Source organism: Mustelus asterias, chromosome 21, assembly GCF_964213995.1.
Source record: "Mustelus asterias chromosome 21, sMusAst1.hap1.1, whole genome shotgun sequence".
NCBI classification, from domain to species: domain Eukaryota; kingdom Metazoa; phylum Chordata; class Chondrichthyes; order Carcharhiniformes; family Triakidae; genus Mustelus; species Mustelus asterias.
Window position 1 is genome coordinate 16,489,591 of NC_135821.1, and position 24,243 is coordinate 16,513,833.

Sequence of the window (24,243 nt, forward strand, 5' to 3'; positions counted from 1 at the left end):
GTAAAACACCTCTGACCAGATGTTCAGCAGGCAGTGGTCTGCATGTGACGTATTAGAGGCTCTGAGGGAATAGGAAGCGGTGTCCCTCAGACAGTTCCCTGGGTTGACTGACACCAGTGTGCTGGGACAAATTGCCTCTATACCTCCTGCCAAAACACTGCCTCAAACTTGTTATTTTATTATTTCACGAGTTGTGGTTGTCGCTGGCTAAGCTAGCATTTATTGCCCATCCCTAGTTGCCCTTGAGATGGTAGTGGTGAGCTGCCTTCTTGAATTGCTGCAGTCCATGTGGTGTAGGTACAGCTACAGTGCTGTTAGGGAGGGAATTCCAGGATTTTGACCCAGCGACTGCGAAGGAACGGGCGATATATTTCCAAGTCAGGATGGTGAATGACTTAGAGGGGAACTTGCAGGTGGTGGTTTTCCCAGGTATCTGCTGCCCTTCTAGATGGAAGTGGTCTTGGGTTTGAAAAGTGCTAAGGATCTTTGGTGAATTGCTGCAGTGCATGTTGTAGATAGTACACACTGCTGCTACTGAACATTGGTGGTAGAGGGGGTGGATGTTGATGTTCGTGCTTGATGCAAATCAAGCGGGGCTGCTTTGTCCTGGAAGGTGTCGAGCTTCTTGACTGTTGTTGGAGCCGCACCCATCCAGGCAAGTGGGGAGTATTCCATCACACTCCTGACTTGTGCCTTGTAGATAGTGGACAGGCTTTGGGGAGTCAGGAGGAGAGTTACTCACCACAGAATTCCCAGCCTCTGACCTGCTCTGGTAGCCACAGTATTTAACTAGCTAGTCCAGTTCAGTTTCTATTCAAAAATGCTGGAAAATCTCAGCCGGTCTGAGGCATCTGTGGAGAGAGAATAGAGCCAACGTTTTGAGTCTGGGTGACCCTTCATCTGAGCAGTTTCTGGTCAATGGTAACAGCCAGGATGTTGACAGCGGGGGATTCAGCAATGGTAATGCCATTGAATGTCAAGGCACGATGGTTCAATCCTCTCTTGTTGGAGCTGGTCATTGCCTGGCACTTGTGTGGCACGAATGTTACTTGTCGCTTGTCATCCCAAGCCTGGATATTGTCCGGGTCCTGCTGCATTTGGACATGGACTGCTTCAGTAATTCCTTTCATTACAACATATACAATGGACACATTGATGGCTTCACTCCTGACAGTTTTAGAGTGAAGAATGGCGCAAAAGCGCTTCCAGGTCACTTAGCAGGTGCAATCTGTAGAACCTAACCATTGGTTAATGCACCTGGGATACCACTAGCTGATGACGGAGGAAAATGGAGACGTCCTCTGTGGGCCAATGTGCGTCGTCATGACGACCAGTGGTTACGGCGGCTTGGTGACAGGCAACCAACAGCAAAAACGACGACCCACAGTGACACCTGATAACCACTCCATGTGCGACACTTGTGGCAGAAACTACCACTCATGGATTGGTCCCTCAGTGGGAGGGCACCAGTGAAGCTACCCAATCCCCAGTGTGCTTGTGCTGCCTGTCCACCATTTTGCAGAGTGATCATGTGACACCTCAGAGTGGACACTGATTTGAAAAATGTATTGCAATATATCTAATGTTGAATTTGAACTGCTTGTTATGCACTTTTACACATTTTATGAATATATATATACTTTAAAAAATGAATATGAAGAGATGGTCAGATAATGTATTAATTATTGAGAGTTGTATTTATAGATTAGTTTATATTTCAGTATGTTATATTTACATATGAGCCTGTAGTTCATCAACTCATAGAATTCCTACAGTGCAGAAGGAGGCCATTCGGCCCATTGGCATGCACCAACTACTATCCCACCCAGGCCTTATCCCCATAACCCTGCATATTTACCCTGCTAGCCCCCGACTAAGGGGTAATTTAACACGGCCAATCCACCTAACCAGCACATCTTTGGACACTAAGGGACAATTTAGCATGTCTAATCCACCTAACCAGCACATCTTGGGAGACTAAGGAGCAATTTAGCCTGGCCAATCCACTTAACCAGAACATCATGGGTCACGAGGGGACAATTTGGCGTGGCCAATCCACCTAACCAGCACACCTTTGGACACTAAAGGACAATTTAGCATGACTAATCCACATTAACCGCGCACATCTTTGGACTGCGGGAGGAAACTGGAGCACCTGGAGGAAATCCATGCGGACATGGGGAGAACGTGCAGACTCCGCACAGACAGTGACCCAAGGTCGGAATTGAATTCTATATAGTATTCAAAATTGATTTATACCATGGAGCCATCTTGACATTTCGACAGTTTACAAAAGTACAATGTACAAAAATAACTAATGAACACAAATTGGATGCAAAACTCGGCTCGAAGCTGCTGACATTGTCATTATTCAGTGATAACAAGGTGAAAGATCTTAGAATCATAGAATCCCTACAGTGCAGAGGGAGGCCATTTGGCCCATCGTGTCTACACCGACCACAATCCCACCCAGACCCTATCCCCGTAACCCCACATATTTACCCTGCTAATCCCCCTGACACTAAGGGGTGATTTAACCTGGCCAATCAACCTATCCTGTTCATCTTTGGACTGTGGGAGGAAACCCACGCAGACACGGGGAGAACGTGCAGACTCTGCACAGACAGTGACCCAAGCCAGGAATCGAACCCGGGACCCTGGCGCTGTGAGGCAGCAGTGCTAACCACCGTGTCGGTGGCACAGGTCTTTCAATAAAACATCACTTCGTATCTACGCGATTCTGTAACCTGATTTCCCCGGGAGAGAGGGACTTTCTCTCTTCCTCAAAGTCCAAATCGATCCTCCACCAGCTGCTCTCTGGCTGCCCTGGCAGCCTCCTCGGGCACATCGTGGGGCCCGGCTCCAGCCACATCCGGATCCTCCATCTCGTCTGACTCTGACTCACTCTCCTCCGAGGGGTGAAAGGTCAGCCCTTCCTGCAGGGCGAAGTTGTGCAGCGCGCAACAGGCCACGACGATCTTCGACACCTTAATGGGAGAATATTGCAAGATGCCCCTGGACCTGTCCAAGCAGCGGAAACGTGACTTCAGCAGCCGGATGGTCCTCTCCACCCGTTGGCGCGTGCAGACGTGTGCGTGGTTGTATCTTTCCTGCCCGTCGCTCTCGGCCTGGCTGTAGGGCACCATCAGCCACGTCTTTAGTGGGTACCCCTTGTCGCCTAGCAACCACCCAGAGCTCTGAGGTACTTTACTCATGAACTGAAACAAATTGGAGTTCTCGAGGACAGAAGCATCATTGGCGCTGCCCTTCTGATCCGCATTCACGTTCAGGATCCGCGTCTGGGCGTCGCAAACAATCATGACGTTCAACGAGTGAAAGCCTTTCCTGTTGATGTACGAAACTGGCTCATCGTTGGGGGCTTTCAGTTGGATGTGGACGCCGCGAATAACCCCCAGGACCTTGGGGAATCCGGCCACTCTGTGGAATTTGGTGGCCCGCTCCCTCACCCGGGCTGGGGCCATGTCGAAATGAATGAAATCGGAAGCCCTGCGGAAGATGGCGTTGGTGACCTGGTGGATGCAGGCCCTGGCAGCGCTCTGAGTGATCTTGCACGTGTCGCCCACGCTGGACTGGAATGACCCGCACGCATAGAAATTCAGCGCGGTGGTAACCTTCATCGCCACCGATAAGGCCGTGCGGCATTTGGAGCTCGGTTTCAGATCCTCCTGCAGGATGTCACACAGGCGGCCTATCACCTCCTTGTTGAAACGGAGCTGCCGCACGCACAAATCCTCCGACATCATCTCGAATGACGTCCTCTCCCTGTACACCCTCTGCGGGGGGTAATTGATGCTCCTTATCAGCCTGCGGGAATGGTGCTTGACTCTGCGCTGCTGCTCCCTGTGGCGTGCCCTCGCTCTCACCCAGGCCCTCGCGTAACAGAGAGCGTAAAGGCTGAAGGCCAGAGAAAGAAACATGTTTCTCACTCCTTAAGATCTGGCACTGCCTGCTAGAAAGATGGTTTGTGCTATTTTGGAGCCATGCGCATGCAAACAGGATTGCAAATGATCATTGACACTTTCTTAAAAGTCCTTTCAGTCTTATTGAAGCATTTTTCACATTGAAACATCAATAGGAATCAATAAAATCTTGACGACAGGTACATTTAAGGATCCTATAAAAGCCATTCATCCCTCTTGCAAAAAAAGAAGTCAGGCAGATTAAATCCATTCAACAGGTCTGATGGGCCATGTTACACAGAATTAACAAATAAAATGCAGCATTTAAAACTCAGGCCCTCCTGCTGCTGCCTTCCTGGACAAGGAGCAGAGACTGGAAGCTGCTCAGTGGGGCAAGAACTACAACTCCCACAATGCCGGGTGACTACAGCTCCCACAATCCAGAGCGACTACAACTCCCACAATGCCGGGCGACAGCTCCCACAATCCAGAGCGACAACGTCCCCCCCCCAATCCGCCGCGGGCAACTACTCCCATAATGCTCCTGGTCTGCCTACTTTACATAATACAGTTTTCTTTTCTAATTTACTTAATGGACATTTTTGGAGGAAAACCGCTGGCACCACGCAGGGGGGTCGTAGCCCCTCCACATCGGTTATGCCATTCCAGGTTGTGTGATGGTGCACCCACCCTGACTGTGAATGGGGTCGGTCGGAACTTGTGTCGGGCAGTGGGTAGAGTCCGGTATGCCTTAAACTAATGAGTAAGGAAAATAACGGTCCGGGGTGACGCCCGGGTCCTCGCCGCCTTGTGCGAGAGGAATTTTTGAGCGGGTAAAGGTCGCCCTGCAAGGTGACCTGCCTACTTTGTGGGATGCCGCAGCGCAGTGATCTGCCCGGCCCATCCCTCAAACAGGTTTTCCCCCCCAAACAGTGGTAACAATAATAGATTGAATCTCAACAAAACTGCTCTAGTAACAGCATCTACTGAGAGATGGAGGTGAGGACAAGGAAAATCTTAGTGTTATACTAAGGGTGGGGTTGAATCACACACAAACTAAAAGGAGGAGGGAGCAAGCACAAAAACAGAAGGTAAAAAACGGAATAAGAAAAATGATAGAGAAATCAAGGACTAAAGGAGGGATCCTGAGTAGTGGGGCTGAAAGTGAGGGATGCATGGATGGGGACTGCAATGCACGGCATTGCAGAGGTGGGGTGGAGCAGGGTTTGAAATGTGTATACTTCAATGCCAGGAGTATTCGCAATAAAGTGGGTGAACTTGCAGCGTGGATCAGTACCTGGGACTTCGATGTTGTGGCTATTTCAGAGACATGGATAGAGCAGGGGCAGGAATGGATGCTGCAGGTCCCGGGGTTCAAATGTTTTAGTCGAAGTAGGGAAGGAGGTAGAAGAGGGGGAGGGGTAGCATTATTGGTCAGAGATTGTATCACAGTGTCAGAGAGGAGGTTTGATGAGGACTTATCTGTTGAGGTAGTATGGGCGGAGATTAGAAATAGGAGAGGAGAGGTCACCCTGTTGGGAGTCTTTTATAGACCTCCTAAAAGTTCTAGAGAGGTTGAGGAAAGGATTGCGGAGTCAATCCTGCTTAGGAGTGAAAGTAATAGGGCAATTGTTATGGGGGATTTTAACTTGACTAATATTGACTGGAATTGTTATAGCTCTAGCTCGTTAGAGGGGTCAGTTTTTGTTCAAAGCGTGCAGGAAGGTTTTTTGACTCAGTATGTAGACAGGCCAACTAGAGGTGAGGCTATATTGGATCTGGTGCTGGGAAATGAGCCAGACCAGGTGCTAGACTTGGAAGTTGGTGTGCATTTTGGTGATAGTGACCACAATTCGGTTACGTTCACCTTAGTGATGGAAAGGGATAGGCATGAACCTCGGGCCAGTGGTTTTAGCTGGGGGAAGGGTAATTATGAGGCTATTAGGAGAGAATTAGGAAACATAGGTTGGACTAGGAGATTACAGGGACTGGGAACGTCCGACATGTGGAGTTTTTTCAAGGAGCAGCTACTGCGAGTCTGTGATAGGTATGTCCCTGTCAGGCAAGGAGGAATTGGTAGGGCTAGGGAACCGTGGTGCACCAAAAAAGTTTCTTTGTTGGTTAAAAAGAAAAAGGAGGCTTATGTTCGGATGAGACGTGAGCACTCGGGTAGTGCACTAGAAAGCTTTAGATTGGCTAAGAGGGAGTTGAAGAGCGAGCTTAGAAGGGCTAAAAGGGGACATGAGAAGACTTTGGCGGATAGGGTTAAAGAGAATCCTAAGGCGTTCTATAGGTATGTCAAGAACAGAAGGTTGGTTAGGGCAAGTTTAGGGCCAGTTATAGATGGCAGAGGGAAGTTATGTGTGGAACCGGAGGAGATTGGTGAAGCATTGAACCAATATTTCTCTTCGGTGTTCACGCAAGGGGACATGAATATAGCTGAGGAGGACACTGGGTTGCAAGGGAGTAGAATAGACAGTATTACAGTTGATAAGGAGGATGTGCAGGATATTCTGGAGGGTCTGAAAATAGATAAATCCCCTGGTCCGGATGGGATTTATCCAAGGATTCTCTGGGAGGCAAGAGAAGTGATTGCAGAGCCTCTGGCTCTGATCTTCAGGTCGTCGTTGGCCTCTGGTATAGTACCAGAAGATTGGAGGTTAGCGAATGTTGTCCCATTGTTTAAGAAGGGGAACAGAGACTTCCCCGGGAATTATAGACCGGTGAGTCTCACTTCTGTTGTCGGCAAGATGTTGGAAAAAATTATAAGGGATAGGATTTATAGTTATTTGGAGAGTAATGAATTGATAGGTGATAGTCAGCATGGTTTTGTGGCAGGTAGGTCGTGCCTTACTAACCTTATTGAGTTTTTTGAGAAAGTGACCAAGGAGGTGGATGGGGGCAAGGCAGTGGACGTGGTATATATGGATTTTAGTAAGGCGTTTGATAAGGTTCACCATGGTAGGCTTCTGCAGAAAATGCAGATGTATGGGATTGGGGGTGATCTAGGAAATTGGATCAGGAATTGGCTAGCGGATAGGAAACAGAGGGTGGTGGTTGATAGTAAATATTCATCATGGAGTGCGGTTACAAGTGGTGTACCTCAGGGATCTGTTTTGGGGCCACTGCTGTTTGTAATATTTATTAATGATCTGGATGAGGGTATAGTTGGGTGGATTAGCAAATTTGCTGATGACACCAAAGTCGGTGGTGTGGTAGACAGTGAGGAAGGGTGTCGTAGTTTGCAGGAAGACTTAGACAGGTTGCAAAGTTGGGCCGAGAGGTGGCGGATGGAGTTTAATGCGGAGAAGTGTGAGGTAATTCACTTTGGTAGGAATAACAGATGTGTTGAGTATAGGGCTAACGGGAGGACTTTGAATAGTGTGGAGGAGCAGAGGGATCTAGGTGTATGTGTGCATAGATCCCTGAAAGTTGGGAATCAAGTAGATAAGGTTGTTAAGAAGGCATATGGTGTCTTGGCGTTTATTGGTAGGGGGATTGAATTTAGGAGTCGTAGCGTTATGTTGCAACTGTACACAACTCTGGTGCGGCCGCACTTGGAGTACTGTGTGCAGTTCTGGTCCCCACATTACAGGAAGGATGTGGAGGCTTTGGAGAGGGTGCAGAGGAGGTTTACCAGGATGTTGCCTGGTATGGAGGGGAGATCCTATGAGGAGAGGCTGAGGGATTTGGGATTGTTTTCGCTGGAAAGGCGGCGGCTAAGAGGGGATCTTATTGAAACATATAAGATGATTAGAGGTTTAGATAGGGTGGATAGTGATAGCCTTTTTCCTCTGATGGAGAAATCCAGCACGAGGGGGCATGGCTTTAAATTGAGGGGGGGTAATTATAGAACCGATGTCAGGGGTAGGTTCTTTACCCAGAGGGTGGTGAGGGATTGGAATGCCCTGCCAGCATCAGTAGTAAATGCGCCTAGTTTGGGGACGTTTAAGAGATCCGTAGATAGGTTCATGGACGAAAAGAAATTGGTTTAGGTTGGAGGGTCACAGTTTTTTTTTTTTTTAACTGGTCGGTGCAACATCGTGGGCCGAAGGGCCTGTTCTGCGCTGTAATGTTCTATGTTCTATGTTCTAAATTCAAACATGGCTCTGGAGAAAAATATTAGGAATAAGACAATGTTAAAAAGGCAAGCTTTAAAGGTTCTGTGCCTTATTGAATCATAGAAATCATAGAAACCCTGCAGTACAGAAGGAGAGTAAGAAGTCTCACAACACCAGGTTAAAGTCCAACAGGTTTATTTGGTAGCAAATACCATAAGCTTTCGGAGCGCTGCTCCTTCGTCAGATGGAGTGGATATCTGTTCTCCAACAGTGCAAACAGACACAGAAATCAAGTTGGACTTTAACCTGGTGTTGTGAGACTTCTTACTGTGCTTACCCCAGTCCAACGCCGGCATCTCCACATCGTACAGAAGGAGGCCATTCGGCCCATCGAGTCTGCACCGACCACAATCCCACCCAGGCCCTACCCCCATATCCCTACATATTTACCCGCTAATCCCTCTAACATCTCAGGACACTAAGGGGCAATTTTTAGCATGGCCAATCAACCTAACCCGCACATCTTTGGACTGTGGGAGGAAACCGGAGCACCCGGAGGAAACCCACGCAGACACGAGGAGAATGTGCAGACTTCACACAGACAGTGACCCAAGCCGGGAATCGAACCCAGGTCCCTGGAGCTGTGAAGCAGCAGTGCTAACCACTGTGCCACCGTGCCACCCTCTGCGCGGAGCATTTGCGATAATTTGGATGAACTAATCGCGTAGATAGATGGAAACGGGTACGATATAATTGGGATTACGGAGGCATGGCTGCAGGGTGATCAGGGATAGGAACTGAATGTGCCAGGGTATTTAGTATTTAGGAAGGACAGGCATAAAGGACAAGGTGGTGGAGTGGCACTGCTGGTTAAAGAGGAAATTAACACAGTAGTGAGAAAGGATATTAGCTCTGACAATGTGGAGTCTGTATGGATAGAGTTGAGAATTAGCAAGGGTCAAAAAACATTAGTGGGTGTCATATGTAGACCCACAAACAGCAGTGGTGACGTTGGGAATGGCATTAAACATGAAATTAGTGATGCATGCGATAAGGGAATATCGGTGATCATGGGTGATTTTAATCTGCACGTAGATTGGGCAAATCAAATTAGCCACAATGCTGTAGAGGAGGAATTCCTGGAATGTATACGGGATTGTTTTCTTGACCAATATGTGGGGGAACCAACTTGAGAGCAGGCCATCTTAGACTGGGTACTGTGTAATGAGAAGGGGATCATTGCCAATCTAGTTGTGCGAGACTCCTTGGGGATGAGCGACCATAAAATGATAGAATTTTTTATCAAGATGGGGAGTGAAGTAATTGATCCAGACACTAGGGTGCTGAATCTTAACAAAGGGAACTATGAAGATATGAGGCGTGAGTTGGCCTTGATAGATTGGGAGACAGTGGAAAGGCAAACATTCAAGGAACGCATGGGGGAACTGCAGCAACTGTTTATTCCTGTCTGACACAAAAGCAAAATGGGTAAGAGGGCCAATCCATGGCTTACAAAGGAAATTAGAGAGAGTAACCAATCTGAGGAAGAAGCCTACAGATTGGCCAAGAAAAATAATAGTTCTGATTTATTATTATTTAATTTATTATTGTCACATGTATTAACATACAGTGAAAAGTATTATTTCTTGCGTGCTATACAGACAAAACATACCGTTCATAGAGAAGGAAATGAGAGAGTGCAAAATGTAGTGTTACAGTCATAGCTAGGGTATAGAGAAAGATCAACTTAATGCAAGGTAAGTCCATTCAACACCTGACAGGGAAGAAGCTGTTCTTGAGTCGGTCGGTATGTGACCTCAGACTTTTATATCTTTTTCCTGAAGGAAGAAGGTGGAAGGGAGAATGTCCGGGGTGCGTGGATTCCTTAATTATGCTGTCTGCTTTGCCGAGGCAGCGGGAAGTGTAGACAGAGTCAATGGATGGGAGGCTGGTTTGCGTGATGGATTGGGCTACATTCATGACTTTTTGTAGTTCCTTGCAGTCTTAGACAGAGCAGGAGCCATACCAAGCTGTGATACAACCAGAAAGGATGCATTTTATGGTGCATCTGTAAAAGTTGGTGAGAGCTGTAGCTGACATGCCAAATTTCCTTAGTGTTCTGAGAAAGTAGAGGCATTCTTAGCTATAGTATCGGGGCTTTCTTAACTATAGTATCGACATGGGGGGTCCAGGTCAGGTTGTTGGTGATCTGGACATCTAAAAACATGAAGCTCTCGACCCTTTCTACTTCGTCACATTGATGTAGACAGGGGCATGTTCTCCTTTATGCTTCCTGAAGTTGATGACAATCTCCTTTGTTTTGTTGACATTGAGGGAGAGATTATTGTTGCCACACCAGTTCACCAGATTCTCTATCTCATTCCTGTACTCTGTCTCGTCATTGTTTGAGATCCGACCCACTACGGTGGTATCGTCAGCAAACTTGAAAATTGAATTGGAGGGGAATTTGGCCGCACAGTCAGAGGTGTATAAGAAATATAAGGAGAACACAGCCTTGTGGGGCATCGGTGTTGAGGATGATTGTGGAGGAGGTGTTGTTGCCTATCCTTACTGATTGTGGTCTGTGAGTTAGGAAGTTCAGGATCCAGTCGCAGAGGGAGGTGCCGAGGCCCAGGCCATGGAGTTTGGAGATGAGTTTTGTGGGAATAATAGTGTTGAAGGCTGAGCTGTAGTCAATAAATAGGAGTCTGACACAGGTGTCCTTGTTATTTAAGTGTTCCAGGGTTGAGTGCAAGGCCAGGGAGCAGTTTAAAATTCAGCAAAGAAGAACCAAGGGATTGATTAAGAAGGGGAAAATACAGTACAAAAGTAAGCTTGTGGGAACGTAAAGACTGACACTAAGAGTTTCTATAGATATGTGAAGAGAAAGAGGTTGGTGAAGACAAATGTAGGTCCCCTACAGACGGAAACGAGGAAATGTATAATAGGGGACAAAGAAATGGCCGAGCAACTGAATACATACTTTGGTTCTGTCTTCACAAATGAGGACACAAATCAGATGCCAGAAATGTTGGAGAATGCAAGATTTAATGAGGGAAGAACTGAGGGAGATCAATATTAATAGAGAAATGGTGCTGAGAAAGTTGATGGGATTGAAGGCGGATAAATCCCCAGGGCCTGATAATCTATATCCCAGAGTACTTAAGGAAGTGGCTCTAGAAATAGCGGATGCATTGGTGGTCATCTTCCAGGATTGTATAGACTCTGGAACAGTCCCTGCAGATTGGAGGGTAGCAAATGCCACTCCAATATTCAAAAAGGGAGGTAGAGAGGAAACAGGGAATTATAGGCCAGTAAGCCTAACATCGTTAGTGGGGAAAATTCTCGAATCAATTATCAAGGACTTTATAGCGGAGCATTTAGAAAGCAGTGGCAGGATCAGACAGAGTCAGCATGGATTTATGAAGGGGAAATCATGCTTGATAAATCTGTTGGAGTTCTTTGAAGATGTAACTAGTAGGGTTGACAAGAGGGAGCCAGTCGATTTGGTCTTTCAGAAAGCGTTTGACAAAGTCCCGCACAAGAGATTATTGTGCAAGATTAAAGCGCATGGGATTGGGGGAAGTGTATTGAGATGGATAGAAAATCGGTTGGCAGAGAGGAAACAAAAAGTAGGAATAAATGGGTCCTTCTCAAATTGGCAGGCATTAACTAGTTGGATGCCACGGGGATCAGTGCTGGGACCCCAGCTATTCACAATATATATTAATGATTTGGATGAAGGGACAAAATGTAACATCTCAAAGTTTGCAGATGATACCAAGTTGGGTGGGAGGGTGAACTGTGGCGAGGATGCAGAGATCCTTCAGAATGATCTGGACAGGTTGGGTGAGTGGGCAAATCAATGGCAGATGCAGAATAATTTGGATAAGTGTGAGGTTATTCACTTTGGAAGCAAAAACAAGAAGACAGGGTATTCAGTATTTAGGAAGGACAGGCATAAAGGAAAAGGTGGTGGAGTGGCACTGCTGGTTAAAGAGGAAATTAACACAGTGGTGAGAAAGGATATTAGCTCTGACAATGTGGAGTCTGTATGGGTACTACTACCTTAGTAGCTGTAAATTGGGAGAGGGGAGTGTGCAGTGGGACCTGGGTGTCGTTGTGCACCAGTCACTGAAGGTAAGCATGCAGGTGCAGCAGGCGGTAAAGAAGGCAAATGGCATGTTGGCCTTCATTGCGAGAGGTTTCGAGTACAGGAGCGGGGATGTGTTGTTGCAATTATACAGGGCCTTGGTGAGGCCACACCTAGAGTATTGTGTGCAGTTTTGGTCTCCATTTCTGAGGAAGGATGTTCTTGCTCTCGAGGGAGTGCAGCGAAGGTTTACCAGGCTGATTCTGTGATGGCGGGACTGATGTATGAGGAGAGATTGACTAGGTTAGGATTGTTTTCGCTGGAGTTCAGACGAATGCGGGGCGATCTCACAGAGACTTATAAAATTCTAATAGGACGCCATGGTGGCACAGTGGTTAGCACTGCTGCATCACAGTGTCATGGGCCTGGGTTCAATTCCTATCTTGGGTCACTGTCTGTGCGGAGTCTGCGTGGGTTTCCTCCGGGTGCTCCGGTTTCCTCCCACACTCCAGAGATGTGCGGGTTAGGTGGATTGGCCATGCTAAATTGCCCCTTAGTGTCAGGGGGACTAGTTAGGGTAAATGCATGGGGTTATAGGGATAGTGCCTGGGTGGGATTGTGGTCGGTGCAGACTCGATTGGTCAAATGGCCTCCTTCTGCACTGTAGAATTCTATGACTAGACAGGGTAGATGCAGGAAGGATGTTCCCGATGGTGGGGGAGTCCAGAACCAGAGGATTCAGGGTAGACCATTTAAGACGGAGGTGAGATGACATTTCTTCACCCAAAGAGTGGTAAGCCTGTGGAATTCATTACCACAGGAAGTAGTTGATGCCAAAATATTGAATGTATTCAAGGGGCGGCTGGATATAGCACTTGGGGCGAATGGGATCAAAGGTTATGGGGAGAAAGCAGGATTAGGCTATTGAGTTGGACGATCAGCCATGGTTGTAATGAATGGCGGAGCAGGCTCGAAGGGCCAAATGGCCCCCTCCTGCTCCTATCTTCTATGTTTCTATATAGAATCCCCTACAGTGCATAAGAGGCCATTTGGCCCATCAGGTCTGCATCTACTCTGACAGAGTACCTTACCCAGGCCCTCTCCCCATTACCTGAAACATTTACCATGGCCAGTCCATCTAACTTACACATCCTGAGACACTGAGGGGCAATTTAGCACGGCCAATGCATCTAACCTATACATCTTTGGGCTGTGGGAGGAAACTGGAGCACCCAGATGAAATCCATGCAGAAACAGGGAGAACGTGCACACAGACAGTGACCCAAGGCTGGAATTGAACCCAGGTCCCTGGCGCCATGAGGCAGCAGTGCTAACCCGCTGTGCCACCCAGTGCTGTATTGATCAGAATGGCATAGACAAAAAGACAAAGGGATGATAAAGGCTGGGAATGGTGCTAAAAGCATCCATTCAGAGATCGGAATGTGTGAATAGTAGAACAAGGGTGCAGAGTGTCAAAGGGAACTTGAGGAATGTGGCAGTTAGTCCTAGTAGGGTTGGAGAAGCAGTGGGGGGGGGGGGGGGGGGGGAGAGGGGGGGGGGAGGGGGGGGAGGAGGCGTGGGGGGGGCTTAGAAAACAAGATGGAAATCGAGGTTTTAGAAATTTAATAATAAACATTATAAATGTGAAGTTGACATTTGGTTGCAGAGCAGGTCTTTGAAGGAGAGATGCTTCATCCGCACGGCAAACAGAAAATAGCTGGAGTTTGCCATTCGAGCCATGATCATGGCTGGTACTTTTATCAAAACGCCAGACTCATGCCCCGTTGCCAGTGAGAACAGAGGACTGGGCACTCAGCCAAATCTCCACCCACTGCAGCGGGTCCAGTGAATCCTGCCTGTGCTGCGCAGAAACGTAAACGGCCTGACAGAGTCACCCTCTCCTTTCCTTCTCCTCATGTACTCTATGAACGGTATGCTTTGTCCGTACAGCGCGCAAGAAACAATACATTTCACTGTACCCCAAATACACGTGACAATAATAAATCAAAATGGAATGTTGCCATTTATTGCGAAGGGAATTGAGTTTAAGAATAGGGAAGTTTTGCTGCAGCTGTACGAGGCTTTGGTAAGACCACATCTGGAGGACAGTTTTGGTCTCCTTGCTTAAGAAAGGATATAATTGCATTCGAAGCAGTTCAGAGAAGGTTCAATTAACCGTTTCCGGGGATGGAGGTGTTGTCTTATGAGGAGAGGTTGAGCAGGTTGCGCCTATACCCATTGGAGTTTAGAAGAATGAGAGATGACCTAATTGAAACATATAAGATGATGGGCGGAACTGTGGCATACTGGTTAGCACTGCTGCTTCACCAGGGACCAGGGTTCGATTCCAGCCTCGGGTGACTGTGTGGAGTTTGCACATTCTCCCCGTATCTCTGTGGGTTTCCTCCAGGTGCTCCGGTTTCCAAAGATGTGTAGGTTAGGTGGATTGGCCATGCTAAATTGCCCCTTAGTGTCCAAAGATGTGTGGGTTAGGTGGATTGGCCATGCTAAATTGCCCCTTAGTGTCCAAAGATGTGTGGGTTAGGTGGATTGGCCATGCTAAATTGCCCCTTAGTGTCCAAAGATGTGTGGGTTAGGTGGATTGGCCATGCTAAATTGCCCCTTAGTGTCCAAAGATGTGCGGGTTAGGTGGATTGGCTATGCTAAATTGCCCCTTAGTGTCCAAAGATGTGTGGGTTAGGTAGATTGGCTATGCTAAATTGCCCCTTAGTGTCCAAAGATGTGCGGGTTAGGTGGATTGGCTATGCTAAATTGCCCCTTAGTGTCAGGGAGATTAGCAGGGTAAATACACGGCATTATGGGGATAGGACCTGGATGGGGATTGTTGTTGGTGCAAGCCCGATGGGCCAAATGGCCTTCTTCTGCACTGTAGGGATTCTTTGTAGGTTAGGGGGATTAGCAGGGTAAATCTATGGGGTTATAGGGATAGGGCCTGGGTGGGATGCTCTGTTGCAGAGTTGGTAATGGGCCAAATGGCTTCCTTCTGCACTGACAGGATTATACGATCCTAAGATGACAGCACCTCTCCCACTGTGGATCTTCTCTGAACTGGTTCCAATGCAAGCATATTGCACCCTAAGTTCGGAGACCAAAATTGTACACTGTCCTCCTGGCGTGGTCTCACCAATGCCCTGTATAATTGGAGCGAGAATTCCCTACTTCTATACTTCATTTTCATTGCAATAAACGCTGACATTCCATTTGCCTTCCTGGTTACTTGTTGGACCTGCATGCTGTTTGTGGTTTACGTACAAGGACACCCAGGTCCCGCAGTACTGCAGCATTCTGTAGTCTCTATTTAAATAACATTCTGCTTTTCTGTCCTTCCTGCTAAAGTGACCAACCTCACATTCCTCACCCTCGGCCAATTCTTTGCCCATTCACTTATCCCTTTGCATCCTCCACACAACTTGCATTCATATTTATCTTTGTATCATCAGCAAATTTAGCAACAATAGTCAGTCCTTTCATCCGGTCATTAATACTAATCATAAATAGTTGAGCTCCCAGTTCTAATCCACTGGTTATAGTCACCATCAGCCACCTCCTTGTGGAATGTGTCTTTGTAAAGAAGGTTCTGGAGAGAGATGAGGTGGTATTTGTCGAGCAGCTCGGTGATGCGGGACTCTGTGCTCTACGGGCTGTTTCCAGGGACGCACACCGAGACAAACATCAGCTGCTGCTGGAGGGTCATCAACTCGGTGAAAGATGCTCTTTGGTCTGCCCGAAACCCGATGGTCTTCCAGTGAAAAGAATGTCCTCAACCGAGTGTGACAGACTGGCACATTCCAAAGCCCAGGACTACGTGCTGAGGGACGCTCTCAAGCCTGGGGCAGCCACCGCAGAGACGCAATGGGGAAACCAGAGGGCACAACCTCAGGCTAAAGGGATGATCCTTTGAAACAGAGATGAGGAGGAATTTCTTCAGCCAGAGTGGTGAATCTGTGGAACTCTTTGCCGCAGAAGGCTGTGGAGGCCGGGTCATTGAGTGTCTTTAAGATAGATATAGATAGGTTCTCGATTAATAAGGGGATCAGGGGTTATGAGGAAAAGGCGGGAGAATGGGGATGAGAAAAATATCAGCCATGATTGAATGGCAGAGCACACTCGATGGGCCGAGTGGCCTAATACTGCTCCTATATCTTATGGTCGGCCACTATCTAAGACCTATAGTACATCAAGGGCCATAAACTAAACCTCCTCAGGCAGAATTCATCAGAGAGTGACATGAATTGTGAATGCACATTGTAAATATAACCAGTAATGGTGAAAGGGTAATTTCACAAGTTTAAAAATCACATCAGCTGCTAAACTCAGTCACACAGGAGCACCACAGATCTTAATTAAAGCGTCAAGGACCATAAAACTCCTAGTTACAAGGGAGGACTCAGTCACACAGCATACACACAAGACCTCCATTGAATTATGCGCTGCTGCAGCTTGTTGTCTGTTCTAACAAGAGATAATGAGACAGGGGAGTTGATATACCACTGGTTCGAAAGATAACTTCATAATTGTGTAGAAATATGTGCTTGGTGATATTATAATTAGGTAGACGTACGCAAGTTGTAATTGGACAACTTTACCCGTATGTTATGCATGATGTAAACCTAATCGATAGTTGTGAGTGGATATAGATACTTCTGTCCAAATGTGCATCTTTGATTGGGATATGCTGATTTATTGTAACTGGATCTTAACTATAAATGTCTGTATAATTCCTGGATTGGGGCTCTCCATAATGAACCACTAGCTGGAGCACCGGGACCAGTCTGTACAATAGTTCGTAATAAAGGCCTTGCCTGAAACTCCAAGAGTCCTCGCCTGGTTTCCTCAAGAGTAAGGGTGAAGTACACTATGGTCGAATAACTGGATTGAAAGAAACTGATCTATATTGTACTTTAAAAGTATATTTTTGAACAACAAATAGCTAGGCTGTCACACCAATTCAGTACTGAGTGCTGCATTGCTGGGAGTACAGGACCATAAACCTTGGGCTCCGACTTATCTCTGCGGAGGATGTAAACTATCCCATGACAGCTGAGAGTTATACATGGTGTCCTGGCCAACATTCATCCCTCAACCAACTGTATTCAAAATAGATTACCTGGTTGTAATTAAAACAGCATTGCCAATGAGTGGCCACAGACACAATGGACAGAATACTCCGTGTTGTTTCAATGTTATGAGAAACCCTTCTTTTAAAGACTATTTCTCAACCGCAGTTAGGGATGGGCAATAAACTTGCCAGCAACACCCACATCCAGTTAATGGATAGGGACCCCCCCCCCACCCCGCCCCCCAACAAACAAGAAGACCGAGGCCCCCTGTTGGATTCATATGGAATGAAATGCATGCTGGTAACATAGGATGAGGACACCTATTGGAAGTGGATGGAACTGCAAGTTTCTCAGCGGATTATTTTATTAGTGTCACAAGTAGGCGTACATTAACATTGCAATAAAGTTACTCTGAAAATCCCCTAGTCGCCACACTCGGGCGCCTGTTCGGGTATACGGTGGGAGAATTTAGCATGGCCAATGCAGCTAACCAGCACGTCTTTCGGACTGTGGGAGGAAACGGGAGCACCTGGAGGAAACCCACGCAGACACGGGGAGAATGTGCAGACTCCGCACAGACAGTGACCCAAGCCGGGTATCGAACCCGGGGTCCCTGGCGCTGTGAGGCAGCAGTGCTAACCACTGTGCCACCCATAACCCCTCTCCATGCAGATAACCCCACACCTTCACAATCCATTCCAGCACCAACTCCAGCTCTTACTCATTCACTTGTGAAAAGCTTCCAGATTTGAGTCTAAAAATGACCTTTTCTCAATGTGGAAATGCTTGTGTGTAACCCTGTGCAAAGTCATGTCCTCCATCATAATTCCTGATCGCGATAAAACCACTCGGACACCACATTCTCAGCTGAAGGCCTCATTTGGAGGGAGTGCCCCAGTAGCTCCTCTCCGCACAGCTCCCACAGCTGAATAACTCCCTCGTTTCTGAGTGAACAGAACTGGACACAGTTTGTAAGAAATAACCTGATTTATTTATGAAACCCTACCCAAACTGTAGGTCATCTGTGACAATGGCGGCCGGAGTGAGAATCGAGAAGGGAGAGGGCTCTTTAAGTGTTTGTCTGTTCCCCACCCCCCGCCACAGCCTGTAAAAATGGGGGTCTTCACTTTACCCTGTCAAAACCCAGCAGCTTTAACACCCAACCCCCTCCCTCTCCACCTCCCCCCCCCTCCCTCTCCAACCCCCCACCCAACAACCCCAACTCCCCACTCAACAACCATCCTTTCCCCTCAATTCTCACTCCGGGGTGACGTGAAGTCTGAGGCATTAAAATGGGGTTGGCCTCAGATTAAAAAGCTTGGGAAGCATTTTCTCAGGAACTCGAAGCCATATTTTCCAGGAACAGTTGAAGCTTTCAGAATACAGAAGGTGCAGAGGAAGCATTTTACACCAGAGAGAAAACACCCTCTGCAAGGACCCAAGACTGAAGCTGATTAAATCCAGTTCAGCTGCAGTGTTGGATGTCAATGTGTATCAGAGCCACAGACCCGTGGAGTTTGGTTCTTTCAGGCTTCACTGTGCCAGACTGCAGACGAGCCGGATCCCGGGCCAGCCGGACCGTCTGCAGTGACCTCCTGCCCGGCTGCTCATTGTGAGAACTCAGAATTCCAACGTGGAGCCCAGGCTGAGGTCTGTGGGGCGAGGAACAAAGTGTTTGGCTGACCAGGAGGTGCCAGGAGAGAGAAAGCCAGAATATACGAGACTGGGTGAAATCCTGGCAGTGTGACCCCAGCCACTTTATACATCAGTCCCTGCGACACCGTGCTCTGTTAAACACCAGCATCCAGCTTCCCTCCACACGGCTGGTTTGGCCGACAACATTCGCAGAATGTCTCCCTTGCAAAATATTTACAGCCCCAGACCCCGAATCCCTGTGTCAAAAACTCGACACTCAGCTGACCCCCAGCAATGATCTCACCTTGAACCCCATGACCCCACCCTGACCCCCAGCAATGACCCCGCCCTGACCCCCAGCAATGACCCCACCCTGACCCCCAACAATGACCCCACCCTGACCCCCAGCAATGACCCCACCCTGACCCCATGCAATGACCTCACCCTGACCCACCAGGACAACAGCAATGACCTCACCCTGACCCCCCAGGACAACAGCAATGACCTCACCCTGACCCCCAGGACAACAGCAATGACCTCACCCTGACCCCCAGGACAACAGCAATGACCTCACCCTGACCCCCAGGACCACCCCAGACCCCCAGGACCCCACCCATGACTCCACTCTGACCCTCAGGATCTCACCCATGACCCCACCCTCCAGGCCAAAGCCCCTCCCTCGGCCCTAACCCAGATTGAGTCCCCAGGCGGGGACTCCTGCAGGCGGACGGCAGCTCAGTAAGGTTTGAATTTTCGCTCAGCCCTCAGCAGAGCGATCTTCTGTTTATCCTCTTCAAACTTCTTCCTGAGCTGAGCGATATCTGCAAACAGAGACAATAAACTATCAGGACAGAGTTACAATATAACCAGCCCAGTTTGGGCTGCAGTGGAGACGTGAGGCCCCCGTCCTCCCCACAACTTACTGAGGTTCAGATCAGATGTTCAGCAGCCAGGCTTCACTCTCAGTAGAGTCGCTGCGATCTGTGGACCCGAGAAACCGCGCTGCCAGCTTCTGTTCGACCCTCTCACTGCCCCCAATAAACCAACACCCGGCACCTGGACTCCTGAAGAGTCTGTACTTCCCCCACAACCCTCCACACCAAGCCCGCGACCCGTGTGACCCTTGACCCACAGCCCCATGCCCTGCATCCTGACCGATTGCCATCCCAACCACTGCCCACAGCCCCCGACCCCACCCACTGCCCTGTGATCCCTGACCCCACCCACAGCCCCGCGACCCCTGACCCCCAGCCACTGCCCCGCGATCCCCTGACCCCCAGCCACTGTCCCGCGATCCCCTGAGCCCGAGCCACTGCCCCGCGACCCCTGACCCCCACACTCACGTTCCCGTTTGGTTTCCCGGTGTTGCCAGCTGTAGAAGTTCAGCAATTCTTTCTGAGCTCGTCTGCGTTTCTCCCGCTGGAGCAGCCGCAGGTTTGCCACCTCAGTGCGGGGAATTCCCGGGCGCCGGCCCTTCCTGGTCACCTTCACCCAGCCGTCCTCGTCTGGAACTCCATCCTCCGCCTCCTCCAGAGCTTCCAACTGGGAAGAGAACAAACAGTGAGGGGTAACGAGTGAGCCTCCCCCACCCCCTCCTTCCTCTACACCACCCTCATCTTCCCTTGCCCCCATCGGTTCCCCTTCGCCTGCGCTCCCCTCCCCCCCACCCCCTGCGCTCCCCCCTCCCCCCCCCCTGCGCTCCCCCCTTCCCCCCCCACCCCCTGCGCTCCCCCCTTCCCCCCCCACCCCCTGCGCTCCCCCCTTCCCCCCCCACCCCCTGCGCTCCCCCCTTCCCCCCCACCCCCTGCGCTCCCCCCTTCCCCCCCACCCCCTGCGCTCCCCCCTTCCCCCCCCACCCCCTGCGCTCCCCCCTTCCCCCCCACCCCCTGCGCTCCCCCCTTCCCCCCCCACCCCCTGCGCTCCCCCCTTCCCCCCCCACCCCCTGCGCTCCCCCCTTCCCCCCCACCCTGCGCTCCCCCTTCCCCCCCACCCCCTGCGCTCCCCCCTTCCCCCCCACCCCCTGCGCTCCCCCCTTCCCCCCCCACCCCCTGCGCTCCCCCCTTCCCCCCCCACCCCCTGCGCTCCCCCCTTCCCCCCCCACCCCCTGCGCTCCCCCCTTCCCCCCCCACCCCCTGCGCTCCCCCCTTCCCCCTGCGCTCCCCCCTTCCCCCCCCCACGCTCCTCTCCCCGCTCCTCTTCAACCCCCCTCCTTGTGTACCTCTGCCACCTTCTGGTCGTGTTCCTTCATGAACTCGTCAACCTCAGTCTGCAGTTCACCGGGGTTAACGATACGGGAGCAATAATCGTGCATCCATTCTGGAGGAAGCAAAGACAAGTGATCAGGACCCTGTCCTTTGACCTCGAGGCCGCGCTGGCCAATCAGGAACTCAGCTTTGTTTGGGTTGTGCCACTGCACTCACTCTGAAGGCCTGTTTTGATTGGGTGCTGACTCGTGGACAAGACCCAGGGCTCTCGGCGTTTCCAGGACACGGCAGCTTTCACTCCGGCCGAACTCTTAAACACAACGTAGGCCACTCGGAAACCCTGCAGTAAGAGGAAAATTAGACAGAGGGTAGCACAAAGCGGGAACACTGACCCCCCCCCCCGCCCCATCCACCGAGCTGCCCTGGTGTGGTCTGAGCCGAGACTGCGACCCACAGAGATCTTAGCAAATCCTACACTGTAGCTTCACACTGACAGCACAGTAGGGATCACCTCACCACAGCCTGATGCCACCATCCCAACAGCATTAAGGGATGGGCCTTGCTAGCGATTTAAATTAAGATCATACCTGTGCAGATGGGCCGGAGAAGAACTTTGATTTCTGCCCCTCGGATTTGGTGCTGGGGCCTGGCTTTTCCTGCAGTTCCACTGAGGCCACAGGACCACATTCTGAAAATAACCTGTGCACGCACTCCTAAATCCAGAGCACACAGAAAAAAAAGAGACAAACTTAACACAGCCCAACTGACAAAGATAAAAGCAAAATACTGCAGGTGCTGGAATCTGAAACAGAAACATAAAAATGCTGGAAAATCACAGCAGGTCTGACAGCATCTGTGCAGAGAGAATAGAGCCAAAGTTTTGAGTCTGGATGAGCCTTCATCGGAGCTCTGATTCAACATAAAGATGACTAACTTGCAGCTTCAGAAACATCCCCTTTGCAGGGCACTTCCTCACATGGCTGATCAGCCTGGGTCACTCAGCACCACTCCCTCCAACCCTCAGTGAATCTCCTCTCTGTATCCACAAGTACCGAAGTGGAGATGCCGGCTTTTTTCTGGGGTACAGTAGAAAGTTTAACAATACCAGGTTAAAGTCCAACATGTTTATTTGGTAGCAAAAGCCACAACCAAATAAGCCTGTTGGACTTCAACCTGGTGTTGTTAAACTTCTTACTGTGTCCACAAGTACCCCCAGCTTGATGACACTCATTAACAATTGGATCAGACTAAACCATGATCCGCAACCCCCCCCCCCCAAGCCATGACCTTTCACCCCTCAGTACCCCGAATCTTCACCCCTGTTTCCAGACCCCTCACCCTCACCCAGCTGGGCCCAGGTGGCACAGTGGTTAGCACAGCTGCCTCACAGCGCCAGGGACCTGGTTCGATTCCCGGCCTCGGGTCACTGTCGGTGCGGAGTTTGCACGTTCTCCCCGTGTCTGCGTGGGTTTTCTCCGGGTGCTCCGGTTTCCTCCCATCCCATAGTCTGAAAGACGTGCTGGTTAGGGTGCATTGGCCGTGCTAAATTCTCCCTCAGTGTACCCGAACAGGTGCCGGAGAGTGGCGACTGGGGGATTTTAACAGTAACTCCATTGCAGTGTTAATGTAAGCCTTCCCTGTGGCACTAATAGATAATCTTGAGGCAGTTACCTGGCTGATGTACGGGGGCAGGTTCAGCACAAACAGGCTCCGGTCCTGCGGTCGCTTCTGATCGGCGGCCTCGCGGACCCGGTGCGGCTTCACAAGGAGATGCCAGGCGGCGCGGCTCCGGGTGGAGAACCGGACCGGGATCACTGAGAGAGGGGGAGAGAGAGACAGGGAGTGAGTCCGAGAGAGGCGGCAGCAGGGGCTCCCCTTCCCCCGCGGGTCCCCCCGCGCTTACCGGTGAATTCTCCGCCGACGGTTCGCGCTCCGACCCTAGGCGGTGCCATCTTGGAGCTCCCGGAAATACGTCACGACGGGAAGTGCTGCCCACCAACCAATCGGAAACTACCGCGTGCGCAGGCGCAATACAAACAGAGGATGCGCACGCGCAACACTCGTGCTGTGCTACGCGCACGCGTCAATGCCCCCTCCGCCATCTTTGATCCTGGCGCCTGGTCATTGTGATTAATTGATCTGACCCAACCTGGAATATCTCCAGTGGCAGAGTCTCCACTGCTCTCTATGGGGAAGAGAATTCCAATAAAGATTAACAACCCTCAGAGCAGAAATCCCTCCTAATCCCCGTCTTCACTGGAACCAGAGTTTAAGTTTAATTATTTGTGTCACAAGTAGGCTTACATTAACAGTGCAATGAAGTTACTGTGAAAATCCCCTAGTCGCTGTCAGGATGCTGTTTTTCCTGCAATTTGATCTTTCACTCAGGCATGTACAGCACCTGCTCCCCTCCTATCTGCCCACACTCCCAGCCAGCCCAGTAGCTAGGGTTTGGAATACTGAAAGGCCATTCAGCCCAGTGTGTCCGTGACAGCCTAATCGCGGCTCTGTAGCCCTGTAGTTTACAGCACTTCAAGTGCACATATTGTAAATGCGTTAACGGATTCTGCCCCTTCCACCCTTTCAGGCTGTGAGTTCCATAGAACTATAGGATCCCTAAAGTGCAGAAGGACGCTATTCAGCCCATCGAGTTTGCACCGCCCCTCTGAAAGAGCATCCTACCCAGGCCCACTCCTACACCCAATCCCCATGCATTTCCCATGGCCAATCCATCTAACCTGCACATCTTTGGACATGAAGGGGCAATTTAGCATGGCCAATCCACCTAATCTACACATCTTTGGACACAAAGGGACAAATCAGCATGACCAATCCACCTACCACAGACCCCTACCACCTTCTGCATGAAAAAACTCTCCACAGATTCTCCGTGCCAATTACCTTAAAACTATGTTCCATGTTTATTGAACACACTGCTAAGGGAAATAGGTCCTTCCTATCCACTCTATATAGGACCTTCATAATACTAATTTTAATTCAATCACCCCTCAGCTTTCTCTATTCCAAAGGAAACAACCCCAGCCTATCTAATCTTTCCTTATGGCTAAAATCCTCCAATCCTGGGAACATGCAGGTAAATCGAAAACAAAAGCAAATACTGCGGATGTTGGAATCTGAAACAAAACCAGAAAATGCTGGAAAATCTCAGGAGGTCTGACAGCGTCTGTGCAGAGAGAATAGATGTGGAGATGCCGGCGTTGGACTGGGGTAAACACAGTAAGAGTTTTA

The 24,243-nt window shown here is 49.6% G+C and overlaps 1 protein-coding gene and 1 non-coding gene across 3 annotated transcripts in view; one reads left to right on the forward strand and one right to left on the reverse strand.

Annotated features, from left to right (window-relative positions):
- The window catches only part of rrp7a (ribosomal RNA processing 7 homolog A), a 25,025-nt gene extending 2,021 nt beyond the window's left edge, over positions 1-23,004 (reverse strand). Inside the window, exons 1-8 of one of the 2 annotated variants that reach the window (XM_078237557.1) lie at positions 22,898-23,003; positions 22,666-22,808; positions 21,582-21,707; positions 21,211-21,334; positions 21,009-21,106; positions 20,134-20,332; positions 19,134-19,611; positions 18,133-19,089 (exon numbers count right to left, since the gene is read on the reverse strand). In XM_078237557.1, the coding sequence (XP_078093683.1) occupies positions 19,526-19,611; positions 20,134-20,332; positions 21,009-21,106; positions 21,211-21,334; positions 21,582-21,707; positions 22,666-22,808; positions 22,898-22,946 (825 nt within the window). In that variant the 5' untranslated portion in view covers positions 22,947-23,003 and the 3' untranslated portion in view covers positions 18,133-19,089; positions 19,134-19,525. Of the gene's footprint in view, positions 1-18,132; positions 19,090-19,133; positions 19,612-20,133; positions 20,333-21,008; positions 21,107-21,210; positions 21,335-21,581; positions 21,708-22,665; positions 22,809-22,897 lie in introns of those variants that run through there. The other variant, XM_078237558.1, reaches the window with a different exon arrangement.
- On the forward strand, positions 4,667-4,818 carry LOC144509544 (U12 minor spliceosomal RNA). The gene has a single exon (XR_013500473.1). It is a non-coding gene; the product is annotated as a U12 minor spliceosomal RNA (small nuclear RNA).
- Positions 23,005-24,243: the final 1,239 nt, after the last annotated feature.